This window comes from Rhinolophus sinicus, linkage group LG12, assembly GCF_036562045.2.
Source record: "Rhinolophus sinicus isolate RSC01 linkage group LG12, ASM3656204v1, whole genome shotgun sequence".
NCBI classification, from domain to species: Eukaryota; Metazoa; Chordata; class Mammalia; order Chiroptera; family Rhinolophidae; genus Rhinolophus; species Rhinolophus sinicus.
Window position 1 is genome coordinate 7321962 of NC_133761.1, and position 12670 is coordinate 7334631.

The 12670-nt window shown below is 41.9% G+C and overlaps 1 protein-coding gene across 3 annotated transcripts in view; it reads left to right on the forward strand.

Annotated features, from left to right (window-relative positions):
- Window positions 1–12670, forward strand: part of ADCY8 (adenylate cyclase 8) — a 173028-nt gene that overhangs the window by 75312 nt on the left and 85046 nt on the right. For all 3 annotated transcript variants that reach the window (XM_019723897.2, XM_019723906.2, XM_019723925.2), the window contains exon 6: window positions 8668–8826. In XM_019723897.2, the coding sequence (XP_019579456.2) occupies window positions 8668–8826 (159 nt within the window). The remainder of the gene's footprint in view (window positions 1–8667; window positions 8827–12670) is intronic.

Genomic DNA, 12670 nt, shown 5'->3' on the forward strand with positions numbered 1-12670 from the left:
CCATCTGACTCCAAAACCACTGGTCTTAACCCTTACGGCATCCCGCCTTCCAACTCCAGATTTCTGCAATCGCTTCTGATGCCTGAAATCTGCCATTACTACCCAAAGGGTCAATGTACAGCTTAGGAGATCTCACATCCATCCCTAATAAATTAACAGAACCGATACTGAGAGGGGAGAAAAGTCAGGCATCATCTGAGAAGAACAAGACAGTAAGCCTTAGTCAAACCTCAGGGTAAATTTATTTCATCAGAAAAAATACTGGATTCTAGAAAAACATGCTGTTTGCTAGATGAATGGGAAAAAAAAGGTAATTGAATGTAACTTTATTTATTTTTAACTTATTGGGGTGACAATTGCTAGTAAAATTACATAGATTTCAGGTGTACAATTCTGTATTACATCATCTATAAATCCCATTGTGTGTTCACCACCCAGAGTCAGTTCTCCTTCCATCACCATATAATTGATCCCCCTTACCCTCATCTCCCACCAACTTTATTTTTAATGAAGCATTTAATACCATCTCATGCACGCCTGTTCATAGAATTAAATTAATTAAAATAGGCTCAGGTAATAGTTCCATTAAGTAGATTGAAAGTGGCTCCAGGTGGCTCGTCTTCACATGCCCTGGGTTTATTTTGGCGAGGATTGATAGCTGAGAAGACACCAAATTTGATGGTGGGTGCCATTATATGCAACATCTTTTTTAATGATCTGCAAACAGCTTCCTTGATGAATCTTAATGAACATGGCAGAGCCTGATCTTTTCAGTGGAGTCGCTGAAAAGTCATAGAGTAGCAGCAGAATGCCAAGCAGCCACTGGCTGGTCCCCAATGGCTAACTGGAGCAAAGGTCCTAATCCTTGTGGCACGGTTGTCCTGCCAAGCAACGTGGCAGGGCAAGGAGTGAAAAACAGGAGTTACTTTGTTTCCCTCCCTTGAGGCAAGAACAGTCAAGTTCCCTGCATGCCTCTTGCTATCCCTTCATTTTTCTTTCTCTCTTACTTCCTTTTCACTCTTTCTTTCCATCTCTCCCCTTTTCCCCTCCATTTCTTGCTTCTTCCCTTCTTCTCTCCCCCCTATATTTCTCTCTCTCTCTCTCTCTCTCTCTCTCTCTCTCTCTCTCTCTCTCTCCCCCCCTCCCTCCCTCTAAAACCCCCTTCTCACTTTGTTCTGAAATGTCATTCACTAAACCCATAAGGCCACACGCCTCCTAAAGATGCAGCAATTACAGCAGTCTTCAGTCCATGGCCAAGGATTCCTTTTTTGCAAAATTATTTGCAGCGGTGAAGATTGGATATATCTAGTAATAATAATTTATAAAGCTAACATTGATTGAATGTTCACCTTGTGCCAGATGCTATGCCAAATAATCTCCCTGGTGCACCTCACCTAATACGACTGACAACAACCCTGTGAGAAAACTACTATTACTTTCTCCAATTTTCAGAGGAGGAACCTGAGGCTGTGGTAGGATAAATAACTTCTGGTGCAGAGCTTGTAAGGGGCAATGGCCCTGAGCCATGTTCAGCTGACGCTGTGAATGTCCAGAGGCAGGGAAATGGTTAGGTAAGTTTTGGCATACTGAAAAATAGGAAAATGGGAACCGTTAAGCGTCATAATTTACATTAGTATTCAACGGCATAAGGAAACGTGAGTTTAAAGGAGTGTGCATTACAGAGTGCACACACACGCACACACACATCATTTAGGACAACCTCCATTTTTTCAAAATCTATTGTTACGGAAAGAGAAGGACATAAAGTTTTGTGATGGAAAATGGGTGGCTGGATCTATTCTCTCACTTTCTCTCACCTGGGTCCACACTGTTTTTGAACAGGAATGCTACAGTAGGTCTTCCCATTACCCCAAACAGGAGTATAATCCTGAAGGGGTGCAACCAGCAGCCACCTGTGAGGGGGAACTGAGCCTGGAGGCTGACATCGTGAGAGCCAATCGCATCCCATTACCTTCTGACCTTGAGTGAGTGATTGAATGTCTCTCTGCTCCAGCTTCCTTAGCTGTAAAAATGGGGATAAAACATCCTCATGGAAGCTCCATGAATGAGGAACTGGTTGTCTGATTTGTTGATTTGGTTCACTGCTTATATCTGCAGAGGTCTTCAAGAGACATTTGTAGAATGAATGAATGAATGAGAGAACTATATATATATATAGCATAGGGTGGTTGTGAGGATGAAATGAGATCATGAAGATCAAAGGCCTGACACAGAAGAGGAAGTAGATATACTTAATTCTCTTGGAGCCTCAGTTCTCTCATCTGTAAAATGGACATTTATAATGCTTATAGGTATCTACCTCTCAGAATCGCTGTGGGCGTCAAAATGAATCACTCTGTGAAATTGCAATGTCCATGCTAGAATAATACATTGCAGCTTTCAAAGTTCTTAAGAAACAGATGGGCCCCATGTTTTGGAAGGCAGTCTGACGCTGAAGTCCAGTAGAAGCCATAGAATGGATCACAGTTGCAGGTGAAGTTGGGCTCCATAGCTACTTTCCTGCCAGCCCCCACCACTACAATGAGTGACCCCTGAGGTACCCTCAGTGAACTATGGAATCTACAGAAAGGAGCTCATTATCAGTCTGCTGATTTGGGGAATCCATTGGTAGAGACTATGTCACCCACCTTTTGGGCTGAGCCAGATCAAACTCCGTTGGTCCATGTACCTTTGAGCATGGCTTCTTTTGGAAAAGAAGCCAAGTAGGGCAGTAGAAATGAACAAGTGGATTTAGACTCACACACCTCGGGTAACATTCCAGTTGTTCTACCTAGAGCTGTGTGCCCGAAAGAAAGGAATGTTTTAGGATTCAGTTTCCCCATTCTTAAACTGGTGCTAGTAATCATACACAGGTTGTTGTAAAGATAAGATTTGACACCTGCACGGAACACCCTTTACAGGAACCATAGCTGCCTTCCATAACTAACTCCTTTGCTTTGCTTTTTTTCCAGAATGTTCAAAGGCACTGGAAACTCATTATAAATGAGTTCATCCTTTTTATATCAATTTATGTCTAGAAACTGCCCAGTTGGTGTATTAAATGGGTTGGTCAAAGCTCTTTCGATATAAATAGAGTGACTGAGGCACAGTTTTATCAGGAAAGTGTAGCGTGATTCAACCTGTGTAATTGTTGTGTAAATATTGTGTAATTATAAGTTGGCATTGCTAACAAAAATTAGTAGTAGCGACTATTTTTGAGTGTTAAAATTGCACCAGGTTAAGTGCTTTATATACATGGTTTTATAAAACATCCTAACAACTGTGCAGAGGACTGGTTCTCTTTCCCGTTACACCTCGGGAAACTGGGGCTCACAACTGATGTAATTAGTCCAGTGCAAAGCCCACAGCCAGTAAGTGGAGAAACCCAACTGCACATCAAAGTTTGCTTTAGTGCAGACTCTGCCCCTTGGTGGTGGCAAGGGATTTGCATTGAGCAGCTGATAGCTGGCTGTCATTGCATGGAGGGGGAAGGGGACTGTGTGTCATTGGCTCCAGCTCCCACAGCCAGCACGTGGGACATCCAGCATTAGCACTCTGGTCTCTGCCCCCAAAACTGAGGAGTTGGGTGTACTAAATGCTCTTCTGTGGAAGTGATTCCCTATGCATCAATTTACTTAACAGTGGGCAAAGTCTGATCTACTGATTGATGGTGGCTACTAGATTATGCTTCCTGTCATTCCTCCAGCACCTTCTACAGATTAATTGGTTAGAAGAAGAGCCATTTGAAGCATTTCAATTGACAGAAAAATTCTAAGGATCTTCCATCTTTTGCCACGTACCAAGTATTCCTCTTTAATAGCTCCATTAAAAGAAATAGCATCTTCAATCTTCTGCTGGTTAGTTTTTGTAGTATTGGTCCCCAGCTTGATATAGAGCAGCAAAAAAAAAATACTAATTATTATTAAGTGGATTCTTTATTTAAAAGAAATCTTAGCTGGAAGCCCACCATGGAAAACAGAGGCGAGCAAAGGTGCTTTGTTTGAGGGGGAAGATGTGGAGGGTCACCCCCTCCCCAAGTGGCAGGTCCAGAGGCACCTCTGTGGTTCCCCTGGGACTCTGGGAAGTAACTTGGGACAACATGGGTCTGCAAAGCAAGAAAGCCTTTCAGCTTTGTCCATTAATTCGGTAAACACTGTGAGCACTGATTGTACCTCTGTGCTAAGTGCTGTGCTCAGTGCTGGGCATGTGGCAATGAAACGTAGTTCCCCTGCCCTCCAGAAGCTCAGAGCTTGGAGAAGAAAGAGAAAGTGCAGATGTTTATAAGGCAGAGGATCTATACCTATCTTCTCTTTCTTTGTGGCTGATAAGGCACAGCAAGCATCCCTGGGTTTTGTTTTGGAAGAACTAAACATGATTTGTAACAACAGAATTCTCTCCATTTTCGCCTCAAAAATGCCCCAAGGTCCTCCCCTCAAGAACTGATCCTGAAACACATGGTGTGTGTTTGTGTTTCCGTGTAACCACCAGGTACAGAGAGGGTCAGTGTCCGTAAGTTGTTCATTACATAGTTTTATTCCAATCTTTAATTTAAGGCAAATCCCAGACATAACAAAGAAAAAAGAAAAAGGTACCATAAATTTAGTCTTCTTCTTATGATTTTTGTTTTGTAGAAGAAAAAAATCGAATCGCGTTTTCATTAAGATGTTCCAGTGCGTTCCCCGTGTAATGTTAATTACCTAATGGCATTAGCACGGTGTGCTGTGTCATCGTCCCTCACAATTAGTTGGCAAAGCCCTTTAACATCCGTTAGCTCCTTGGGGGCTCACGGAGGCTCAGTGAAGGAAGCAGTCACCTAGAGCTTTATTTTACAACTGTGGAACTCAAGGTCATAGCAAGCTTTTTGCCAAAGCTCACACGCCACATACTGTACCACTGTTGCAAAGAGCATGAGGTTTAAAAACACAACCGGGCCAGTTTAGTCCTAGAATCCTGTTTATAAGCTATGTGGCCACAACAAAATCCTTTCATTTCCTTAGGCTGCAGTTCCCTCATACATGATAAGCAAGCAAGCACTACTTAGTATGTCCCAGATGCTATTCTCAGCTCTCCATGTGTGTTTATTCACCTAATCCTGACAATGCTCTCATTATTCCCATTTTATAGATAGAAGTTAAGTAAGTTACCTGAGGTCATGCAGCTAGTAAGGGGTAGAGATAGGTGTAAAACTCAGGTAGTCAGGCATGAGAGTCCAGATTAGCCCCTACACTGTCATGGATCACGTGTAACGAGAAGAGTGGAGATTACTAGTGACTATATCAGTCAGGATAGTCCTGGTGGTGCTGAAGTAACAAACATCCCCCCCAAATCTCAGGGGCTTACCACAGCAAAGATTTCTTTTTCACTCTCATTTCCTGTCCATTATGGGAGAGTTAGGGGAGTGGCAGAGTACCACCAAAAATCACCTTTTTCAAGAGCCCAGGTTAATAAGGCTCCATCACCAAGCGTCCTTGACTGACCATGGACACAGAAGGAAGAAAACAAAGAAGGAGGGTGGTGGATCGGATTTTTAAAGCTTTGGCTCAGAAGTGACCCATATCACTTCTGTTCACATTTTAAAGGCCCAAAACAATGTGAAATACACAGGAAAGTGTGATTCTACCATGTTCGTGGATATTGTAGCACAAGGAACAGTTGGTGGAGAACACAGGAGACGACCGCCTGTGACCTGCCTCCCAGAAGCTGGATGGAAACATGCATCAGAAACTGAAATGCTCCCCTCAAGTGCTGGGTGCTTTTCTCCTCTTGCCTCGTTAAATTTTTTTCGGATGACCTCTACTCTTTTCATCATCTGTGGATGAAAAGTACTATGTAGTTTTTAATTTAAAGTTAAAACAATGGTCAGGAAACTAAAATCGTCCCCAGGGACATGATGGTGGCACCCTTTAGCTACAATCATTCTTTCTCTCATCGAAGTACTAACCAGGTCCGACCCTGCTTAGCTTCCAAGATCAGATGCGTTCATGGTCATAGATAAGCATTCTTTCTAATGTCTATTGCTTCCTTCCTAAATCTCATTTGTTTCAATATTTCTATATTCTCACTCATTTATTTCAATATCTCTATATTCTCATTTCAACTTTACTTTCTTGTTTAAATAACTTTGTATGATCTCACAGCTTCTTAGGAACAGAGAATACAAAGACTTAGTTTTGTATGTGGAATCATTCCTTCATTTATTCTTTCGAAAGAAGTGGAGTCATGTTTTCAAACGTAGCTATACGCAAGGCCCCAGGCTGTGAGACATACAAGGATTGCTCAGAAAGAAACGTTGCCTTCAAGGAGATTAGACTCTTTATCACAGAGCTTAGGTAATGTGGCAACATGAATGGTGTGGAATGGGTGGGCACCCATCCATCCATCCTTCCATCCTTCCATTCAGTGAATGTTTATTGAGTGTTGGCCAAGTTTCAGATACAGTACAGTGTTAAGAAAGGTACATGACAATGAATCATGCAAAGTCTCTACCTTCATTTAGTTTAGAGTCCAGTAGGGGAGACAGACAATTACAATACAGTACCCCAATTATTGTTCATGTGGATGCGATAGGAATACTGGGAAAGGCACGTAATCCAGACTTCCATTAAATGAGGGAATGGACATTCCAGGCTGAGGGAATATCATGGGCCCAGCGGGTGGAGAAGAGCACAGAGTTCCAGCAACAACTTATACTTTGTGTGGCTGGAGTCTAATGTGTGCATGAGAAATGAGACTACTAATTGCAGGATTTTGTGTTCCAGACCAGCTATTTTCCATTTTATCTTATGAGCCAGTGGTTTCTGAATATTTTGATCCTCCAGCTTTATCAAAAGTGATTACAATAATAATTATTAGAATAATTTATCAACTGTATTTATAATCTATTCTATTACATTCATACATTTTAAAACATGTGTAAGACACACATGCAATATGGATTTTAAAGGAGAGTAATGAAATGAATAATACTTATAAATATTTTTATTTAATTATAAAATAAAAATTTTTCTGCTCTCACTGTTTTTTTAGTGAAAGCAGTGGTTTGAATACAATTGATTCTTTTTTTAAAATCTTAATAGTTTGTGTTACAATAATACAAAGGTTTGGTTCCAAATTCAGCTTATTTCTATACCTAGATCTAATAGCCATCAGAGCGAAATATATATCTTAGAAACACAGGCAGATTCTGGGGTAGCATTTGCACCCTTGACGGCGATTTTTCAATCATTTATGTCAAACTTCTGTTTAAGTCGTCATAAATTTTCTTCTTTGATGTCTGTGAGTTATTCTTGCAAGCTCATTCTAGAGGACAATAGAATGTTTGTGTTTTTAACAAATGGGTTCAAACTCTTCATTTGGAAGATCTGAAGACATAGCAGTAAATGTGCAGCTCTGGGAATTTTGATAGGTGACATAACTCATGTTTGACAACCTAGTTCCCAAAAAGATGAAAACATTTTCAAACTTCTCTCTTCAGAGCATAAATGTTTTTTGTGAAAAGCCGTTACTTTCCCACTTCTTAAAATTGTTATCTTTAGTTTGGATAAACAAAGTAAGCAAGTTTGGTTTTTTTCCAAATATTTGCTAGAGAGTATATTAATGGCAACCTGTTATCACAGAAAAGGCAGCAAATTTGGAACGCTTGCTTTTTTGTCAAAGAAAAATGGATAAATCATCTTTAATTTTGACAACTCTTTTAAGTATTTTGAAATACAATAACCATTGAATTTCTGTGTGGCAACAAAGATTTTTCTAGTTATATTTCAAAGTATTATATTCTACCAGTTGAATTTCTTTCTACATAAATGGGGTCATTTAACTCATGAACTAAAGTTGTTTGAAATACTCTGAAAATGAAGAAGGGATGTGTTTACCTAGAAGAAGCCCTCAATGGTAGAAATTCTCCTCACTTCTTAAGACGCCTCCTCCATGCTTACAGTCAGAGGACGGTCCTACACGGACCCTGGAGACACTAAGGTCAAACCATGTATCAAATGTTGGTAAAGCTTTTTCAAGATAAAAAACAAAAGCTATGAACGAAAATTGTAACATTGTCTTCCTGCCTCCCAGCGGATGACCCGGCTCAGCCCTGAGATGTGAGCGCTCTGCCCCAGAGACTTTAAGGAATAGGCCAGGAAAGAGTTTGAAACAAGGAATGATGGAGTGACAAGGTCACATTGTGTTTGCGGTAATTGTGTAGAAGATGGGCTGGAAGGTGAGGCGGGGACACCAGACTGAAGCATGAGGGTGGCCTGAACGAGAGTGCTGGGGAGAGGAATGGAGAGAAGGAAACAGAGTAAAAATTAAGTACTTAGGTTGGAAATGAAATGTGTGATAAAGTGAAGAATCTGTAATCTATCCCAGATTTGGGTAGTAGTGGGTAGAGAAAGATGTTGGTGCTATTCGTTGAGACAAGTTATATAGGATGAGCAGGTTTGGGGAGAAGGGTGATAAGGGCCCCTCAAAGTTCAGGTAAAAGGCTAGGGGAGTTTGGAGGAAAAAGAGAATCCTTCCAGTTATCAGGAAATCCAAGAAGGCTTCACGTAAGAGGTGGCATATAATTAGGCAGGAGTTGAATTTATGGAGTAGGCAAAACTGGGGCTGCCACCAAGGCCAAGGGTACCCACTCTGGCCTTATGCGTGTGTCTCTCCGTTCACCTATGTCAACAGGTACGTGCGGTCAAGGACGAAACATGACGTTGACATGCGAATTGGAATCCACTCAGGCTCAGTGCTGTGTGGTGTGTTGGGCCTTCGGAAGTGGCAGTTTGATGTCTGGTCTTGGGATGTGGACATTGCGAACAAACTTGAATCTGGAGGAATCCCTGGGTAAGCCAGAGTTAAGCCCTCTCTTTCTTTTTTTCAAAGTTCTTTTTTTATTATTATTATTGGGGAATATTGGGGAACAGTGTGTTTCTCCAGGGCCCATCAGCTCCAAGTCATTGTCCTTCAATCTAGTTGTGGAGGGTGCAGCTCAGCTCCAAGTCCAGTCGCCGTTTTTTCAATCATTAGTTGCAGTGCACGCAGCCCACCATCCCATGCAAGAATTGAATCAGCAACCTTGTATTTGAAAGCTACCGTGTTTCCCGGAAAATAAGACTGGGTCTTATATTAATGTTTGCTCCAAAAACCGCGTTAGGGCTTTTGTTCAGGGGATGTCATCCTGAAAAATCATGCTAGGGCTTATTTTCGGGGAAACACGGTAGTGCTCTAACCAACTGAGCCATCCGGCCGCCCCTCCAGAAGCTCAGTGGCAGCTCGTTGTCTTCACTCTAATTGTGGAGGGCGCAGCTCACTGGCCCATGTGGGAATCGAACCGCCAACCCTGTTGTTCAGAGCTCACGCTCTAACTAACTGAGCCATCCTACCACCCCAAGCCCTCTCTTTCTTAACCCTTGTCATTTGCTCACTTTGTGAGAGTGGGTTTTCTGTGTGTAGAATTCGGGGTATAAATCTAAGAAGCAATTATTTGGGAGGAGACAGAACAAGAAAACGTCATACAAATATTGACTCCAAAAGTCTAGTGAAATTCACCATAGGCAACGGAGATGGTGGGATGACACTCAGGTTTCAGGACCCAAACCTGTGTAGCATTGGTCCTTAGACTTGACTTCACATCAGAATCAACAGAGGAGCATTTTAAAAATACTGTTGTCTCAGGCCAATTCATTTAAAGCAGAATCTATTTTAAGTTCTCAAAGCAATTCTCATGGGCAGCCAATATTAAGACCTACTGACCTAACACCTTGAAAACTCAGCTCTCCACATGCGGCTTGCAAGATCGGTGGGTACAGAATTCCCAAAGGCATTAGAGACCTGGAAAGGCTCACTGAACACTGAAAAATCATGTTAAGATTCTGTTGACACAGATTGGGCCTAATAAGATCTTAGGTATATGTGAACCAGTGAGTTATACTGACTTGTCACAGCCTCCCTCTCTGAGAGATGATAAAAGACTGACAGACAGAAAGGTAAGATAGAACATTTATATACATGCCTTTCCTCCCTCCCCCAGCCCTGCCTTTGAAGTTCAAGGTCTCCGGTATCTGCTATCATCCCTTGCTAATTACATGTCATATAGGGTAACCTGCTCTCATTGGTAATAACCCACAGGAGGTGGAATCAGAGAAACTAGGATTTCCACTGTGCTCCACACTACACTCTGTTATCTTCAGCCAGTCATGTAAAACAGGTACAGAACCTGGCAGGTGATTTTAGCAGGAATGTGGCTTTCATGGTGCTCTCTGTGTGATCTCAGGCCAGTACTTAACTTCTCTGAGCCCCACTTTCCTCACTACAGAAAGAGAGACGATAATACTTGAGATACGATTCCTCGTGGTTTTCTGTCCCTTTTCCATGAGAGCTTGTGTTCGCATCTGCCAAGTGGGCGTAACTCCCCACACAGATTTCTTCTGAAAATGATCCAGGGCAATGAGTAGGGAGCATTTTGTAAACTGTGTGCTGATATCTCCATGTCAGTCACCATCCTTAGAAGGGACCCTTCACTGTCGTCAGGCTGTCACCACTGTTTGTCGTGACGATTTAGAACTAAGGTAAGTGTGACGTGTCACGGCGAGGCTTCTTACATCCTTAAATTCCACAAGTAACTGCCTGCTGCAGTCAAGCAGACCAGATTGCGGATGTATCTATGGACCCAAGCCTCTGCCTTAAAAGTGTCGCTGAATGGAGAATTACGCATGTCCTCAAACCATAGCACACAGCATGGAGGGGCATGGAGGGGGTGTATCTGAAAGCCAGGTTAGCTAATGTTCTTGAGCACACGAGGAAACACAAAAGTGATCCAATTGAAACCTTATAGTGTGTGTTTGAGCGGTGTATTTACTGCTTACCAGTTATCAGAAGGCACGTTTGTAAATCTCCCTGCCCAGTTTCTTCACTTTAAAATTGGGCTCAAAGCATTACGAACCGTAACAAGTTGGTTTCAAATGAGATAGTGTTTAGAAAGTTCTTAGTCTTCTGTCAAATATACAGTCTGCTTAGGCATGGGATGGGCCAACATGCAGAAATATAGTCATACCAAGTCTGAACCCTCCATGGTCTGAGATTGTTTGGGTTTATATTCTTTTGCTTTTTAGATGTCTGGTTGTTTTTCCTTCCTAGCAATCAATACATATAACAAATGAACTCAGCGTACTTTTCCTTCCAACGGGCGAGTTAGCCCCCAATTCTAAACATGTAATAAGTACCTACTATACTACGCAGGCTCTTAAATATCATAAAAACGTCACATTGTTTCATCTTACAGCACCTCACATAGTAAATATTACCTTCCTTATTTTAATGAGGAAACTGAGGCTCAAAGAAGTTAAATATGTCACATAAACAGCACTATTAAGTGCCTCACTGCTGTCTCCTGTTGTTAATTTATCAGTTCAGTTTGCTCAGGGCTGTCCTTTTATTATGAATTTCCAGGCCCTCACTGTGTCCCCAGAGCTCAGCACGCTGCACGGCACATGGAAAAAGGGAAGGAAGGAAGGGAGGGAGGGAGTCGTATAACTCCATGCACAGTGGTTGAGAGTCTGGACCCTGGAGTCACAGAGAATTGGATTACAATCCTTTCTCTGCACGGACACCAGCCATATAGCCTCAAACTCCTGAACCGCCCTGAGCCTTGGGTCCCTAGAGCAGTGATTCTCAGCCTCAGCGTCTGAATCACCTGGGGTTTGTTAAACCAGAGGTGGCTGGGCCCCAGCCTCAGGGGTTCTGATCATTATGTCTAGAGTGGGACAGCGATTACATCTTTCTCCCAAGTGCCCAAGTGATGCTGAGGCCGTTGACCTTGGTACCACACTTTGAGGACCACCGTTCTTGAGCTTTTGTTCAGTGAGATAATGCACATAAAGCCCTTTGGCCTGTGCTCAGTAAATACCGGAGGTGGCAATAACATGTATACAAGTGGATACTTGGGTCAACGTTGCTCAAGCAGTAGTTCTCCATAATCAGAAATGTCTGGACGCTGATGGGAACCACTCTGAGCACCTCTTGTCATTGCAGAAGTCAAACGTGACTTGTATTCATCTTTTGTTATTGATATATATTGAGTATTATAATTTGAATAGTTTTTTTCCTTTCTTAAAATGTTTTTGGTCCTCTCTGTATTAATTGTGGCTATATTTGCAGTATTTACCGTATGATACAGATATAAGGTCTTAGAAGGATGTTAGAACTTAAGTGCTGTCTCAACCCAGCACTGCCACCTACCACGGACACAACTTTGGGCCAGTTATTTAATCATTGTGTCCAAGGGAGTGTCACTTTCTGTAAAATGGGGAGGGGAGGGGACAGGAGGGAATGCCTATCACCTAGAGTTGTTGGAAAAATAGAAATTACATGCAATGATTCGTGGAGCCAGTCATGTAGTAATACCTTTGGCTCCAAGATAACATTTATGCAAAATAGTATTACTAAATTATTAGATCTTTTTTAGTATCATCACTATTATTATTATATATCATTATATCCTGGCATTTAAAATTATCAGGAAATGTCAGGTTTACCTGACATTCAATAGACAAGAATACTGCCGAACTCATTTCCTGTAGATGGAAATGTAATCACCAGAGTTTCATCTGCCAATTCCTCACTGCAAAGCTTGACATAGTAGTAAAGACGGAAAGGAACATCTAAACCCCAGTTTCTATTAAAATATTTA